Here is an 18345-nt window from a genome sequence, read left to right as displayed (position 1 = left end):
GAGAGCTAACACTGAAGTCATGGCGAGTTTATGTCAGTATCTACCTCACTCATACAGCTTAGCTGTCTTTTTTTGTTTGTTTGTTTTAATTTTAGTTGTGTTGCTGATGAATTCTTTATTGCATCCTTCACAAAGTCCTGGCCTATGACCTTCTCTTTATACCTTCATCTTCTCACAGTCAATAGGTGTTCTTGGCTGGAGACAAGCATTTCCCGTTCTGTCTACTCCTGTTCTCCATTTTCAGGTGATTATTATTCTATTTCGATCTGGACCAGAATTTCTCGTCCTTTTCTCTATAGATAAAGGCCTAAATCCTGCTTGAATGTTTTACCATGAGGACCTCTGTGCTGAATTAATACAATTTTTACACCTCATTGCCTTATTTTTAAAGGTAAAGAAAATGACAATAAACTGAGCAGACTTCTTGAAATCTGTACATTTTTCCATTTGTGTGAAGTGATAAAGATATTTCTACCTTTGCTGCTGCTTCAGAAGAGAAAATATTTGTGTACTTCAGCATATCAGCCTGCTACGCTTCGGTCATTGTATCCTGGCAACTGAAAGTATTTTTAAATGAGTGTTTTGTTTTGTTTTGTTTTGTTTTATCAGTCTATCATTTTCATCAGTCTAAAAACTGTAGAACTGAGAACTTCCGACAAAGCACCACAGAATTCTAGAGGAGCAAGAAGGAATGAGAAAATAGTAGTATTTATTTTATTTGAAACATCACCTTCATGACTTCTAGTAACATCTCTTTACGTGTAAGGCGTTCAAAACTGAGTTGTATGAAAAGTATTGAAGGCACAAGCTCTGGAGAGAGGTGTTTGGGACCAACTGACTGTGGCTGACAGTGTATTCTTCACTTGTAAGTTTGCTCTGAGCCCTCCCATTTGTCCTTAACAGATTCTTAACTCTCTCTCATAATTGAGCTCAGGGAGTTAGGCAGATTAGGCTATCTTAATATATATTGCTGAAACAATTGAAAACTTTTAATTGCTTCTGCTGGAAATGGACACATGTATGATTTTAAAATAATCTTTTTAAAAACAGGTTGAAGATATTAATTATGTAAATTTCCATCTAAATTTAACCTCTTGTTAAAAGGTGACTCCTGCAAAGAAAGGAGGTGTGGAGGCTTTCATCTCAAAGGCAAAATGTTTTAAAAGATATGGGAAGGCAAGTTTAAACTGCAGGCAGTTTTGGAGCCCTAGGACAAGCAGTTGCTTGTGCTCTCAGGTTTAGTACCTGTTCATGTAGATGGCTATGCTCACAGTTTCATGCTCTTTCTTACAACTCTATGTGAACATCCTTTTTGGCAAGAGATTTTGCCCAAGGCATTTCTGTAGTAGAACAAAAGTAAAACCCTAGCAGACTGATCTACTGGATTTGGAGAGCAGTGTTGCTCTATGTGCTTTGTGTACACGAGATGGCAGTGACACCAGGCACACGTGTGTGTTTTTCCTATACAAGAATCCAGAGAGGTGACGCACTTTTCCTCGTGTTTATCGGTGCTTGAATTTCTCATTGTTTACTGTAAGATCTCAGAGTAAGTTTTGCTGCTTTTCTTACCCGTATTCTCACAGGTGTGCAAGGCGCAGTTCCATCCTGCAGCATGGCCGAGGAGCTGGCTGTGACTGGAAGGGTTATGTGTCCCAGTTTCACCAGCTCTGCTCCTTTCCGGGAGCCCACAGGAGTGCGTGTCTGACCCCAGGAGGGAGAACAGCAGTGTACAATTTGCAGCTTTTCTCAGGGTTGGGAAAGGACCTGTGCTAGCGAAGGGCAGCAAGAACACTGTTTGGAGAAGTGGCGCACAAGGACTACAAGCCCACTTCTGGAGGCATCTTTAGTCTGTGTTGAATACATGGAGAAAGGAGTCAAAATACTCAGCCTTTTTTGAAGAAGAAAAATAAGTTATGAAATATTTTTTTTCACAGTTATTATTGAGGCTTCTCCGTCAGCCTTTAGTTGTGAAGAAATTCTGTCTTTCCAGATTATCCTTGACTGACATTTGGTTGGAAGAAACTGGATATGTTATTCTTGGGTCTCTTGCCAGTGACTCACTTGGTTGACCTCTCTTTTTTTTTCTCCTGTGGTGTGTTTCCCTCATGTTTGCGGTGCCACCGCCGCTCCCCCGGCTGGGTCTGCCCTGCCGAGCTATTTGTTTGGTGTGAGGGTAGCGGCGGAGGCCTGATGTGGTTCTGGGATAGGCCGCACACTCCCTATTTGGGGGCTAAATTCAAATAAGCTGCATCTTGAAGATAAAATCTCACAGATTGCCAACCATTATAACCACTTCTCTCATATTTTAAGTGGCCTCGGTGGTGTTGTGCCCAGGTGGAGGCCAGGTGAATTCTCTTACTTGTGTGGGCTCTTGGGCACTGGAAGAAATGCCTTGAGAGTTCTCTAAAGGGGAAGGCGTATGTGCAATCCATGTAAATCTAAAGATGAAAACTCTGAAAAATAGTAATTATCACACTAGTCTACTCTTGAAAAACCTACACTGCTTAAATGAATAACAAAAAAATTGGGGGTATTTTTTCAAAAAATATGTAGTTTTTGCTATTTGTGGTCATAGCCTGTGAGGGATATCATTGTAGTGTGGTAATTAAATGGGCATAGTTTTTTGCTTTAGAATATGCAAAAAGTGGAGGAGAGAGAGCTAATACAAATATATTTGTCTTTGCAAAATAACATTTGCTACTTTCTGATGGCAGATCAGGAGAATGTAGTGAACAAAATGTTTTAAGAAGCTTCAGCCTTGGCTGCCCCTGGGTTCCTGGGGCCACGCGTGGCGGCTTTTGAGGGAGAAGGGGAATGTCATGCTGCTCACGGATGGTGAAATGTATCTAACCTTGAAGAAAGGCAGCACGAAAGCGTGGTCTTCTCATCTCACCTTTTGACCTAAGATTCTTCTGCAGAGTATTTTTAAACCATAATTTTAATAATGTTGTGACATTTATTTAAGCCTTGACTGCTTTAATGATTATGAAAAAGAAGAAAAAAAATTATTTTAGAGTAACTGTGTCTAACTACTAGAAAATATAATCTCATTATAAAAAAGGATATTCTTTAACTAAAAAGCCCCAAATTTTCAGTTCATTATGTGTCAGCTCAGAGTTGCCTTCTTGCTGTATGATTCAGTGATTACATTTCTCTGAATATTTCAATTTAACTGTCTTGCACTAAGATACCGAGTGCAGCCTGGGAGAGAAGGAACAATTCTAGTTCTTCTGGAGACTGAAAAATTACAAGTTCCAGAACACAGCATGTTCTCAGCATGCCTGAAGGGCTTAAGAGTTCTTTTCAGCCTAAACCAATGCAGCTCTCCCCTTCCTGCTGGCCTCCTCTCAACCCCATTTTGAGTGCGGGCCTCGTTTCATATCGGATATTAGTACGGGATGGATACTCAGATCTTTCACCTGCTGGAAAGTGAGACAAGGTCTCGGTGTTGTCATTATTGGAGATCTGTGCAAGTTTTCCTGGCTCCTCAGCTCCACACTTATGTGTTTTGCTGGCATTAGCATCCTCATGATGGCCTTTTCTTGCTCACAAGAATGGAAGCTCTGGAACGGGGAGGATGAATCGCAGTCAACAAAATAATGTTTTTTGCTTGTTAATTGATGTTGTATGAGGAACACTCCTTCATTTACTAAGATGTAATCCTTAGCATAGAATAACTGCAAGCAGTTAATTGGCTTCTCTTGGCTGTAGAAGTGGTGGAGATTTTGATGGTGTTACTGTGTGTTTCTGTTGGATTTTACCAGAGCAAGGCTCTGGTGTAATGATGCATTACCTTATAATGGCAGGAAAGGGTGGAATGGAAACATTTATGTCATGATCTGGCACTGCAGTTACTAGTGATATTAATCATTATTGTATACTTCTTGTATATTTTCTGGGGCAGTCTTTGAGTTATTATTAGGACATCTTAGCTTGTACGTGTTTCTTTGAAATACATTTTTTTTTACCAACCTTAACAGCAAGAATAAATGAAAGCTATGATAATATATTTGGTTTTGAATTACAGTCTTCTGGAATGACTTTATCTTCATTTAATCAGGCATACTCAGCTATAACTTAATTTACTTTTTTACCTAGAAATATGTAAAGTAGTTCATTATTCTCTGTTACACCTTTCTTTTAAATAAGCTGTCTGCAAAGTCATGATCCTATGTTGCTAAAGGCCTAATGCTTTAGAAAGGAATGTCACTGCTGCTTAGGCTCACTCGTAATGGAGATTTTCAGGCTAATGCAACGGCTTGTACTGGAAAGTTCTCTGGCCCAGTGCATTTAATGGAGACCTCTTTCAGAGTGAGATAGTGTCTAATCACTATAACTCACAAATTTCTTAAATAGTGGGTTGGTCCATACTAGGTCTTATAATGATACACTTAGGTTTTGTGGTTTTTGTCTCCTTATTTCTTATGTAATCTTCTTAAAGACTGGGAAAATGAGGTGCAGTGATTTTGCAGATCAATGACACAAACTGCTTGTTGGTGTATGCAGATGCTTAAGTTGTGTGTACAATTGCATAATTTATAGTACTTAAATAAAATGTTTGTTTTGGGGGCTAGGGGTGTATGTGGAATAAATAATTCTTTCATCTAAATTCATAGTTGGAAGTGCAGAGCTACTGATGGCCTCTCCAATGTCCTGCAGAGATAGTTTATGTTGAAAGTGTTGGTGTCTTTGCCACTGTTTAGATGGTTATGAGTTGTAGATTGTAATTCACAGAATAAGTGCAGTAACTTAATGTAAATATTGGTATATCAAACTATTTTTTTAATCTTTGCCTTTTTTTACTGACTAGCTAGGAAGAGAGACTTCAGCTTCTATCTCTGTTTAGACTTTGCCTAAACTCCCAGTTTTAAATGTTGATAGCAGCTGCTGAAATGAACAGTCAGTTCTCACATGGAATATGCATTCATTCATAGAAAAAGCATAATAATTAAGTAGAAAATTATTTTAGTTGTTTTCATTGTTTTAAAAGTATTCTAGAGAAATACTGCTATGTCATATTGGTTAGAAATGGGAGTAAAATTTATCATTGAAGAAGTGTTTAAAAAAGATTTCTGTTCTTAAACTTGGTCCCTGTCTGTGGTTGCAATATTGGGCATAGAGCCATTTAGTGGTGCCTCTTTCTCCTTTTTTTCTGCTCTCACAGTCTAGAAACAAGTAAAAATTATTTACTAAATAAATACCTTTTTTAAATACAAGAAATTGTAGCAAATACCTGTCTAAACATAGAATCAAGCTCATAATGTAAACATTGCAAGTTGTATAATGTAAACGTTATAGCAGGTTGGCAAGTTTTTAAATCCTCACTCTTGCATTTTGTGTGAAATACTGAGATTTCAATCTTAAGTTTTGTTCTTTTCAACTTTAATAGCTTAGTTTCATGTGGTTTATAGAAAATATGTTGGTTACTAAGGTGTCTCCTCTAACCAAACTCTTGCATCCAAACACAAACTCTAATGCAATTCAGATCCAGATGTAATCTTCCATCCTAATGGTAATCAAAACCAAAGGGACAATTAGTAACATTTAATTAAAAGTGAAAAAGCTAAGAATACTTCACTAAAGCAAAATTAGCTTTGTTTGTATTACATTAAAATACCCATCAGATGTTAACAAAAGAAGCTTGTTTTCCTAGGAAAGGTGGAGGTGCTTGTGTTGTGGAAGCGAAGACGTGGTTTGAAGGACTTTGTGCTTTGGCTTGTTGTGTTCACAGCATCACAAAACAGCCTGTGGGTCACGAGCAGAAATAGGGAGGACTGAAATAGCTGTCATTGCAGAGAAGTGGGCTGGAAATTAAAATAGAGGCCACCTGGCTACCACAGGTCATGAAGGAAAGCAGCATCTCTACATCTCCTTGTGGTCATGCTGCATCCTAGGACATCTCTGGTCACTTTACTCAATGGGAGGACGAATTGCTGGTTGAATCAAACTGCATTACGAAGAGGAAGCTTTGTGGTGTTTAGTGTCTTGTAGGTGCTTGAAATAATATGGACTGGACTTCAAAGTCTTGTTATTTTGCATCTCTTGGTGTTTTCCTTCTTAAGATTTATAATTATGTGTAAGGTGTGAAGTTTGAATCTCACTGCTGCTTATCTGGTTAGATATTTGCCAGGAGGAGTGAAAATTTCTCTCACCTCTAACGTTAGCTCAGTTGTAGGTAATCAAAACCTCGTAGTGTGAGTTTGGGAAGTTTGTGGGGTTGAGAGATAATGCTTTATGGTTAGGCTGCTTTAGGTGAGTGGTTGGAAGACACACAGTCTCCTTAAGGTTTTGTAGTGCCTGCAAATGGAAGCTATGTCTGTGCACTCTCTGTGGCATGGAGAGGAGGACGGCCCTTCTCATTGTCTAAGGTTTGGTAGCTTCAGTCTGGCAAGGCTGTGTCATCTTCTGTGGGGAATTACTTACGAGTCTGAATTCCATAGCTTGGCAGGGGGGTTGATGTGCTTGGTGATAATCAAAATGTGATAGATACTTGCTCCTATTGTGGGCATTTTCTTGATGAAATACAAAACAAGTGTGTGCAATTGAGTACCACATCAATTTTTGTTTTTCAGAGACAGTTGCTGTTGAATTCTGGATGAAGTAATGTAATAATACTAGGAGAGACTGAAAAGTATTTCCAGCTACAGCACCATTCTTCCTAGGATTTGTAAGGTATAAGCAGGGAGGAGAAAAAAAATCCCACAAAAGCCCTAGGAAAGCAGTAGTGCGTGTTATAGCTAATATGACCGGAGAACTGATTACAACTTTTTTTTTCTACTCATGTTTTACCCCACCATATGTAGTCCTATCTTCAGACAGCTTCTGTACTGGATATACTGTGCTTGCTTTCACAGGCTTGTTGAGTTGAAATTAAGAAGGAAAATGTAGTTAGAAACAAATAAGCTTTACATTTGATGATTTGTAACGATCCAAAGGTCAAAGCAAAAGTATTTGTCTTGGTTACAGTAAGAGACTGTAAGTGCTTTGATCTTGAGTTGCTGTGGATTGCATACTCAGTCTAAACTATTCACTTTAAAAATTGTATTAAGAAGAAAAATTATTCCATAATAGAATAGCAAAATTTACTGTCATTTGTGTTTCTGATGCCGTCTTTTCAGAAAAAAATAATTGAAAAATAGTAAATCTTATGTCTTAAACTTTGTAAGTATCTTAATTTAGAAAACCTTTGTCATAGATTCAGCTAAGAATATCATACCTTTGAAGCTGGAAAACAAGAGCTTGCTCCTTCTTGAGAAAAAAAGAAAAGAACTTGCCTATTAGCTTTATTGTTTCTGATCATATATAAAAATGTTTGAATTTGTTGTGCTTCTGAGAGCTGGCTTTTATTCTAACTCATTAAATAATCCAGCAAGCCATCTGGCATGTGCATGTGCAAAAGGAAGAAGAAATTTGGGCTTTTGATTAGTAACAATGGAAAATCCTTCAACCCTGCAGCTGAGCCTATGTTTTATGAAATTTTTATAAACTTATGTGACTTGTCTAATGCGTAACCGTTATATACCATTTGAAAGGGGCTGGTTATCACTCTGATCTGGTCTGATCAGTTTAACTATTCTCACACCTTCATAGAAGAAGAAATGAGACCTGAGGACCAGTTTTTATTGGGCAGAGGGTGCAGAGTCCGCACTGATGGGCAGCGGGAGCCTCTTCTCATCGTGTGCACCCGCTGCTGCTTGGACTCCTGTTACCAACCGGAGTTCAATGCAGAACCCTGTGATATCTCACAGCAACGTGAGAGCCTGTGCCCAGGTCACGCGTGCCCACTTTGTTCTGATAAACGACTTATTTGGTGGTATAATTCAGCTCCAGAGATGCCTTTGCTGAGGTAGATGTTGGTTGGGCAGGCTTTGATGTGCAGTATTTTTGGAGTGAGCCGGTCTGTGGGGAGCTGCTGTGCTGCGGCTGGCTCTGGCATTAGGGGCAAGGGCTGGTTGTCAGCAGAACCCCTCCATTCGCTCCTGTCTGATGGGTCAGGCTCCTTCCTGCAGAGCCTGTGACCCCAGATCTCAGCTCCTTACTGAGCAGTTAGAGGGGAGTCATCGCTTCTGTATCCCATGCAGCAGTTGAGGTTGGCAGATGGAGGAGATCTTCTGGCAGGCTCCAGCAGCTGCTGGTGTCTGCTGGTGTGGTGAGCCCATTGTGAAGAAAAGAGATGAAGCCATGGAGAATGTGGGTTAAATGCCAGCCTGCTGCTTATAAATTGTCAAGTATCTTCTAGTACAGAAGATGAGTATGGGAAATGAATAAGCAGAATGGCTTGAAAACACAGGGAACTAGGGGTTGCCACTGGCTCTTCTCCTATGGAGTCTCCACATATTCCTGTGGAATATCTTTTGCTATAAAATACTTTCTGCAGTGGCAATTATTGCTTAAAATGTCCTCTGTGTGTATTGTGTCCCTTTAGATACCCAAACACATTCGGCCTTTGTTCTTGAAAGGCAAAGCTCTCAGAAGAAGAGCTGGAGGGTGGGTATCCCCATGTTCTTCAGTTCTGTGATGTTGCCACCAGATGGGTGTCTCTGTGAAACCTATGCAGGCCATCTGGGGATGTCATGATTTATTTTCCACCGCATTTTACAGAAGTAATGAAAGTGCTCTTTCCAGAGTTGCAAACTACCTCCAAACTGCAAAAATGCTATGGATAAATCCTCAATCTGTCAAAAATAGAAGTGACCTCCTAACCTATTCTAACAGCAAGATGACTCACACAAAAAATACATGTAACTTTGGTATTGGTATGTTTTATACGGGGATGCTGTTTTGCTGATAATACTGGCATTTTCTGGTCTATGTTGCTTTCTCAGTTGTATCCAGGAAAGAACAACCCCAAGCTGTTGGAAATGGTGTTAATGTCTGGATTGAACAGTTTCTGCAGGCTCTTTTATTAGTTTTTGTGGTGTCTTCACCACTTTGTTTCGCTACAACTTTTTTCCTATGGTGCTAATAATTTTTGTGATTCTAAATGTTATTTAATGCTAAGTTGGGTAAACACCTCCTGGCACTGATGTTCTGCACCCTGATGTGACTGGAAGGGACACGAGTTACGAAATAGGAAGGTTCTTGCATGGCCGCTTGTGTCCTTCATTGACACAGAAATAAATCAAACTAGTGTGCGGTGGTGCCTGGGGACAGTGTGATGACAAGTGAGATGGAAGTGGTACCGATCAGTACTAGCTAATGGCTTCAGTCAGTTATACTGGATTTCATGTGTGATGAGGCTTGCTAACAGTGTACGCTGGTGAATCTGGTGTCCTTGTCCCAGAAAGGTTAGTGATGTTTGAATGATTCCGGTGTCCTGCTGCTGACAGGATTTGAATTAGGCTGAATTGTTATCGAAGTAAATGAGATCCTAATGATATGACCCACTTAAAACACTTTTATGATAAGGTTTCTTAGCTAATTTTTGCTGGAAATGACTCGTGTATTAGGAATTACATTTTGATACATCTAATTGCTTTTAAGAAAGTTAAACGCATATACTCTGTGGCTAGAAAAAAGCCCCTAAGAAATCTCATTTTCTTTTATACAGAATGCATCAAAATCAAAGATGAAGAAAAAAACAACTAAAACCCAAGAAGCCAAAAAAATCTTGAAGAAGAAATTTAAAGTCAACACAAAAATAGTTTTTACTGAAGATGGAGAGGTAAGATCAATTCAAAATAACCGTATTTTAGTGAGAAGTGCATTTGTAGTTTCTTTAAAGACAAAAATACTGAGTATCTGTATAAAAAGATACAGTTTTCAAAAGTGTGTGGTTTCCATAAGTGGTTTAAGTTTTGCAAAACTGTTCAGCTTCCATTTAGAATTCAATTCCACTGGGAAAAAGAGGAATGCTGAGCACTGACCTCTTGTCACCTTTGTATGTGAGAGATACTTGTATGAGAGCTGTTACTGGCTGTACAGAACTGTACCTCTTTTTTGCCTATTGTCTTCAATTTCAGGTGGAATCGAGAGTCTGTTTGTGTCTTACAGAAATGTAAAACACTTTTTCTGTAGGTATTTGCTAAAGCTCCTCTGAATCTTGAGTTAATGTACTGGAATTGTAAGAAGTCCCTGGTTTTCTTTCCAGCATTCACTATTTCTAGATTAAAAGTGTTGTTAGGAAGGCTAAGGAGACACCAGATTTTCGCCTACTGGTGCTGATGTAGCAGTGCACTGAAATTTGTCAGTAATTTAACTGAATCTTTTGATAGCCCCTGGAAAATGTTTTGATTTTATACTGAAAGGAACTATTGGGGATGCCAGTCACTCTAGGGTTTCATTGTGGCAATAACCTCACTGCAAGTCTCCATGCTTCATAAACTTTTCTAACATTTGATTTCACAGCTTCACATGCTGTATATGTTGTTTTTCCATTTCCAAAATTAAGAAAAAAAAGTAGATACTGCTTTGTTTGTTTGATTGTTTTTTACTCTAGATTAATTTCAGTAAGGCTTAAACTGAAAAGCACTTGATATTGCAGATGAAGGGAGTATAGCCATATAGTTGCTGACATTAGACAAAATTTAAAAGGTTTCAGAGGTTGCCCCATTGACTGGAAATAATATCTTCAGATATTTTTAGATATTCAAAAGCTGCTGTGTCATTTTAAATTTTATATGCAAATGCTTTACGTATCTATGCAATGAAGTGAAAAGGAGTGAAGGTGGAGGAAAAAAATAGCACAAAGATCACAGTTAGAAAAGTAGCACAGTGGAGAAGTGGTGACTTGTTTAATGAAGCAAATAGTTTTCATCTATGGGTGTTGTTCCCGCTCTTCTTCTGAGCTGTGTAAAACTGTGCTTTACAGTTCTACTGCTCCAATCCACATGCTTTTCTTTGGTAAAATAAGGCTCCTTTAAGAAATCTGTCTTTCTAGAAAATACAAATACACAAACTGCATTTTACAAATGGAAGTGGAAAAGGTAGCTTTGGTTTATCAGTATCCATGTGAATAACAACCTGTGTGCATTAGGGAGTCCTAAAGGTGTTTGGCTTTGCATTTGTATCTCAATGATATATTTTCTGCTATATAGTTTCTTTTTTAGATTTACTACTCTAGCAATCCATAAGCAAGAATGATTTTGCAAAGACTACACTCAGATGATGTCTTCTTATACCATGAGGTGTAAGCTATAAGATATGCGGGGGTATTTTGTGGTGAATATGTAGTCTTTGTCTTAAGAGTTTCAGATACCTAAGGGAAGCTTCAGCATGTCATCCACAAGGCAAACTTGAATCATCAAACAATTCCAATCGAGTTTTCCTATAATAACCAATGAAACCCTCCATATCTGTTCTTCTTGCTTTCCCTAAAACATGAATCTGCAGTCATGGTTTTTCATGTGCTGTGTAATGAAGGCTTATCTCCTTTTTCTCTCAGTTAATATGCTGGGATATTGATTGTTTATATGAAAACATACTGTTTAGATTTACTAGTATTTTGTTCTGTTGCATATATTTTGGAGAGTCATTTGTTGAAAGCAAATATAATTTTTCTCCCAAAATGACTAGCAGGATTATAAATTATTTGTTCCATTAGGCAAAGAGAGAAAACAAGGAGAAGAAGTTGAAGTGAATCCATTAAACAGTAATATGGTATAATGGAGACATTATTTTCAAATACTCGTTCTTGACTGAATATGGTATTAAATAAGTTTTCCAAGTTTGTATTATGCAAAAGGTTTGTTTGTTTCTTTCCTTTTTATTTAGTCTAGAAAAATAATGTATTGGAATATTTAGGGCATCCAACACTTTGTGGAAAAATGATTCTAACCATTGTTTTTCTTGTTGACGTGTAATTCAGTTGGTACAGCAGTGGCCACCTGTGCAAAAATCCAGTTTGGCGAGAGCAGATGAGGAAGATGATGCCAGTGGTATCAACTTAGATAAAGCAAAAGAGATACTGCGGGAAGAAGACAAATTTGACAAAGAAGCATACAGGAAGAAAGTAAAGGAAAAGCATAGGGTAAGTTGATTTCTACCTCATTTACTGAAGTGCAGAAATAGAAACTGATATGGATTATTCAGTGAGGAAAAATGCTTAAATATATTGTGAAAAAAGTGCAGTACAAGTTCATTTAAATTCATCAGTTTTCTCAGGACTGCAGTGCAGAGAAGAAGGCTGTTCTGACATAAGTAGCTGGATAACACAAGGCCTTATGCAATCAATACCAGTTGTTGGTAATGGTGGAGTTTTAATTACAGCTTTAAAATCTGGTAAGAGTTTAGTGGGAGCACTTTTTTTTAAAACAGTGTTGAGTGGAAGGGTTTTTTTCACAGAAGAGAGTGCTGTTTGGTATATGTGCTCTAACAAATGTTGAAGATGTTTAGTGCAAAGGGAAAGTGAAAGAGTGTCTCTGAAATGTCTTCAGACTACTGCTTACTCAGTGTTCAATATCACATTGCAGGTAGGCGAAAGTACTGACTTTTTGTATCGGTCTTATTAGAGCTATCAGAATTTATTTCATGAATTATTTAAATCGTGCCAAATAATTTTGGCTGTAATTTGAAAACTTCAGTGTCTGCAATCTGGCTTTTCTTAGGCATTTAAAAACCTTTAAATTGCAGACCATGATTTTGCAAACTGGTTCTCTATTATTTGTCGTGGACCAAAGCACAGTTTTCTGACCTTGTCATGTACAAGTCACGTGGAACACAGTTGGATATCATTTTGTTCAGGGATCATTCTGTTAGTCATCTTGAAAAGGGTTTGGATTTCTCCGTGTAACAGATAAATGCGAGATCCCAGGAGTATGTGTTATTAAAGGCCTGTTTTATGCTCAAAGCTTCTAATTTCAAAAGCATTAAAAAGTGTTTTATTACCCTGCTCTGCAAGTGCTGGCTTTATCCAGTTTGAATTTTGATTGCTAGTGATTCGTGCTACATGTTCTAGTGTCTCTTAAGGTTTGTATTTGAATAAAATAGTTTGGAGGGGTTTTGTGAAATCTTCAGGTTATATTTGGACACAGAAGTGTTCCAGCTAAAGTCACAGTGTCACAGTATGTTTGGGATTGGAAGGGACCTCAAAAGATCATCTAGTCCAATCCCCCTGCTGCAGCAGGAACGCCTAGGTGAGGTCACACAGGAACATGTCCAGGCGGGTTTTGAATGTCTCCAGAGAAGGAGACTCCACAACCCCCCTGGGCAGCCTGTTCCAGTGTCTGTCACCCTCACTGAGAAGAAGTTTTTTCTCAAATTTAAGTGGAGCCTCTTGTGTTCCAGTTTGATCCCATTACCCCTTGTCCTATGATTGTTTGCCAATGAGAAGAGCCTGGCTCCATCTTCGTGGCACTCACCCTTTATATATTTATAAACATTAATAAGGTCACCCCTCAGTCTCCTCTTCTCCAAACTAAAGAGACCCAGCTCCCTCAGCCTTTCCTCATAAGGGAGGTGCTCCACTCCCTTAATCATCTTTATTGTCCTACGCTGGACCCTTTCCAGCAGTTCCCTGTCCTTCTTGAACTGAGGGGCCCAGAACTGGACACAATATTCCAGATGTGGTCTCACCAGGGTGGAGTAGAGGGGAAGGAGGACCTCTCTCGATCTACTAACCACCCCTCTTGTAATACACCCCAGGATGCCATTGACCTTCCTGGCCACAAGGGCACAGTGCTGGCTCATGGTCATCCTGTTGTCCACCAGGACTCCCAGGTCCCTTTCCCCTACACTGCTCTCTAATATGTAATTTCCCAACCTATACTGGAACCTGAGGTTGTTCCTGCCCAGATGCAGGACTCTTCACTTTCGCTTGTTAAATTTCATCAGGTTATTCCCCCCCCAACTCTCCAGTTTGTCCAGGTCTCTGGATGGCAGCACAGCCTTCTGGCGTGTCAGCCACTCCTCTCAGCTTAGTGTCATCAGCAAACTTGCTCATAGTACACTCTATTCCCTCGTCTAAATCGTTAATGAATATATTGAATAATACTGGCCCCAGTACTGACCCCTGAGGCACTCCACTAGATACTGGCCTCCAACTAGACTCCGCACCATTGACTACCACTCTCTGGCTTCTCTCCTTAAGCCAGTTTGCAACCCACCTCACTACTCTATTGTCAAGACCACACCTCCTCAACTTAGCTGTGAGGATGCTGTGGGAGACTGTGTCAAAGGCTTTACTGAAGTCAAGGTAGACCACATCCACGGCTCTGCCATCATCCATCCACCTTGTTAGATTCTCATAAAAGGCTATGAGGTTGGTCAAGCATGACTTACCCTTGGTAAAGCCATGCTGACTGCCCCTAATAACCCTCTTATCCTTGAGATGGCACCAAGGATAAGCTGTTCCGTTACTTTCCCAGGGACAGAGGTGAGGCTGACCAGTCTATAATTACCTGGGTCCTCCCTCCTGCCCTTTTTGAAGACTGGAGTGACATTTGCTTTCCTCCAATCCTCGGGCACCTCTCCCGTTTCCCAAGACTTGGCAGAGATGAATGAGAGCGGTCCAGCAATGACTTCAGCCAGCTCCCTCAGCACCCGCGGATGCATCCCATCTGGACCCATGGATTTATGGATGTCCAGACTATTTAATTGCTCCCTAAGACTATTTAATTGCATACTCCACACATTTAATTCCAAAGTCTACTCCAGTAGTCCTGTTACAGTCATTTGACATCTACAAAAAACTCACCTTTTCATTAGCCAAGTGTTGCATTTGAAGGTAGCTGTAAATAAATAATGTTTTCTGTGCTATAGGTGAAATTATAGTCAATTTTACGGAAAGCAATATCAGATTTCAAGGATGTAGTTTAATAGGTAAGGAAGGAAATACAGATTTATGACTTTTTCCAGTCAATCTGCTATTCCCTAGCACATTCATATACTTTGAGTGACAAAGCTGCATGTTTGACATCAGACTTCAATGATTAAATACTTCTTCAGTTGGTCTTTATAATTATAATTATTATAATGCTGAGTAGAACAAATGATGAAATATTTCAGCTGTGGTAATACTGTGAAAAGAGAATGCCTCTTTTCCAAAGTGAGGTGGGCAAAATGAGCAGAACTGGCTGCATCTTCTATATATATGTATGTGTTATACATATAAATTATGAGAAGTATCAGTTTTCTTGTAACCTATGTAAAAGAGATTCAAATGTGCTGCCAACAAAGGATATGAAAGCAGCGAAAAGACGAGACTTTCTTACCTTATTTTAATGCCTTCAGATTTTGCCTCAGTGCAGATGTCTTAGTGCCCCTTCTTGTGTCATTGAAAGAGCAGCTTTTGAAAATCACGTACTCTCATCCCATCTTACACATCCCCTCACTGGCATTCAGCAGTCCCTTTCATACAAAGTCTGAAATCCATCGCTGGTCACTGTCATTGCTTCTTTTACAGTCCTCCATACTTCACTGTCAAAATACATCATGGCAGAGCACGAACTCTGTCGTCTGACCTTTTCTTTCTGCAATAACACTAATTATTTCTTTCCCATCTTTGTTTGCATTTCCTTCCTGCAAGCAGGCTGCTGTAGATCTTTGTCCATTTGACATCCTTTCTAACAGCAGATGTGACAACTCTCCAGTTCTTGGTTTTCCAGGTTGGTTTCCGAATTCTCCTACAAATCTCCCAGCTTTTTGAAAAAAAAAAAAAAGTGGTTAAGTTTTTCCTCTCCACTTTTGCTTCAGGTTTGTTCAAGATCTTTGCTTAGTGCTTTCATCAATTTAACCTTCTTCTGTTCCTTCACTTTCAGCAAGTTTTGAATGATTCATATTTCCTCCTCTTAATTTCTTTTCTTCTTAGTGCAGCTGATGCTTGGTGTAGTTTCCTGGTTTGTATGTTTGGCAGTTTTTATTTTTTTTTCTTTATAGCCATTTTTGAAACATGATAAATTTATTAAAGTTATTATATAGGTAGATTAGAAGACTGCTAGAGACAAATGCATTTTTGTTCTGTATAAACTAAATGTATCAGTCTGCTACATGGTAGGTACTTAAGTAGTCCAAAAGTCCTCTGAAGCTGAATATATGCTAATACCTGAAGTGTCTATATTGCCTTCTAAGTGGTGACTTAGAATAACAAAATAATTGATAGAAGGCCATGAAAGCGTATGTTACTTCATCCAGGTTTTTATATCTTGCGCATAGGTTCAGATTTTGATTTAGATCGTCAGTGGTTCTAGAAAAAGCAGTGATTTTATAAAGCTTGTAATTTTATAGGTTGTCTTCCACGGAGAATACCTCTTATGGTTTCTTCAATATAATCTTGAATATTAAAGATCCTTGGGGAAAAAAATGCATTTCTTACAATCAAAACTTGCACAAAATATGGGGGTTTTAGGTGAATATGGCCTGTAAGCTTAATATGAACTTTTCTTGCGAAACTATTTCTGATGAAGAGCAAAACTATTCAGAAAGTATCCACAGGCCATTGCTTTAAATCCATTTTGAATGTCATTTAATTGAATGAGTGCAGTTTTCAGGATGATCAGAAAAATGTTTTGATGCATTCATGAGATGCTTGGATTAGATGAGATATGTGTTGCAGTTGCCTTAAGGCTTGTGGAAACCTGCAAAGCATCTACACTATAATTAGGTTTCCTTCATGAGTCTCACATTTTGTTATCCTCTCTTTCCCATGCAAATGGAGGAAAATTGAAAATGGATAAAAATAAATAAAATCTGGGGTATAATTGTGATGTAATTAACGCTTATTGAAGTTTTGGAAGCAAAGTAAATTTTAGCAGTTGAGCACAAGGGAAAGGGCAGTAACACTGATCAAGATGGTATGAAAAGAATTCTGCATTAATGGATATTTAATGGCAGCCCAATGAGAGGTATAGATTTGAGCTCTTTTGATATGTGTAAAATGTTATAAAAAAACAGTAAAGGGAAGAGTGAATAAAGTATTCAGAACATGTTTTCGCACTCCATTTTTCAAGTTTTCAACTGAAAATGCACTGTTGTTAGGAGGAAAATAGTGGCAGTGAGGGATTCATTTCACTTCTTAATAACCTCTCTTTCTGCATACTAGCCCAAGCTCAGAAAAATACCCAATGGTGCTGAAGGGAAAGTGAATAGGAGCCTTATTTCATACATTATTTTCCTGCAAGTAAGAGATGCTGTGAACTTGGGATGATCAACACGAGAAAATGGCTAGAAGTATTTTTCATTTTATTTTATTCTGTTTGGGCGGTATTAGTAGCAAACAAGCTGAGCCTGCGTTCAGGGGCCCGGTCCTGCGAGATGTGGCGGTTCTATGCCTGCCTGGAAGACGCTGAACAGCCACAGTTGTTGTGGTAGGACAAGAGTTAGACTCCAGGTCACGGGGGCATCTTTCAGAAGATATTGCACTGTAAGCATTGTACCACAAGTCTGTATTTTAAATGCCATATATATTTTGTGTTTTTGACACTCCTTGCAGAATCTTCTAGTCATACTGCTGTTGCTGGAAGGAAACTGGAGATGTTATGTGGCCCTTGTGCTACTGAAATGGTGCTGATTTGTACCACCTGAAGTTTGGAGTTACGTGGTCTCTTAATTTTGCTCCTGCTGTTCTTAATTCAGTAGAAAAAGACAGAGCTATTTTAGAAACTGTATTGAAACAGAGTATCTCTGGTTTGTTTCCTCTTTCCTAAATGCATTTGTTAATGGGCCCTAAATATGTCCAGTATCCATACCCATACCACCAGGCTCTTACACAGTCACTGGCCTTGACCTTGGGTTTTTCCAGGTACTGGACTTTCCACAGAGTCTCACAGTGCCTTGCATATATTCTGTTACAAGTTTGCTCTTGCACATGAGACCGACAGATAACCTTTTTTATCTTGTTCTTACCAGTTATGAAGTTTTGGGTGAACCTTCTCAAAGTTGGCTTGTATGGTTCCTTCAGTGTTCAGCTATCAATGACTTAGGGGTTCAGGTCTCATGTTACTGTTTGCCTTACTGCTCTTCAGGATTAGCCTATTTGGTGTTCAGTTTATTACTTTTTCTCCTTGTCTTTGTCTCACTGTCAACAGGGTATCCTTACAAACCACGTTATTACAGTCAAGGTATCCCTAGAGAGACCATCCAGGTAGACTGAAGCGTAGAGTTCAAAATGAGTGTTTTCTAATAATTTTTGCATCAGTATATGTGGGGGAGAGTAGGACAGAGACTGACTTTGTTAATTTTATATTAATTCACACACAGTTCTTAAGAATTTGGAAGGGATGCTTCCTCTAAGGAAGAATAATGGAGTTACAATACTAGTGATGATTTAACAGCCTCAGTGCTGAGATTAGAGGTGATATTTAAAAACCATGATGATTTCTAGGTGCATTTAAGGAAAGAGGGTACCATACAGATATACAGCATGCTTGGAGAGAGTACTTGGAAAACTATGGTCACCTCATGATGACTTGG

General features: G+C 38.9%; 1 protein-coding gene across 1 annotated transcript in view; it reads left to right on the top strand.

Annotated features, from left to right (window-relative positions):
• The window catches only part of DDX10 (DEAD-box helicase 10), a gene marked incomplete at its 5' end in the record, with an annotated part of 178735 nt that overhangs the window by 96108 nt on the left and 64282 nt on the right, over positions 1-18345 (top strand). The window contains 2 exons of the mRNA XM_080364108.1: positions 9551-9664; positions 11807-11968. Of these exons, the coding sequence (XP_080220234.1) occupies positions 9551-9664; positions 11807-11968 (276 nt within the window). The remainder of the gene's footprint in view (positions 1-9550; positions 9665-11806; positions 11969-18345) is intronic.

This window comes from Nesoenas mayeri (genome assembly GCF_963082525.1).
Source record: "Nesoenas mayeri genome assembly, chromosome: 1".
NCBI lineage: Eukaryota > Metazoa > Chordata > Aves > Columbiformes > Columbidae > Nesoenas > Nesoenas mayeri.
Note: the sequence above shows the minus strand (reverse complement) of the source record. Positions and strands in the feature narration are given on the sequence as shown.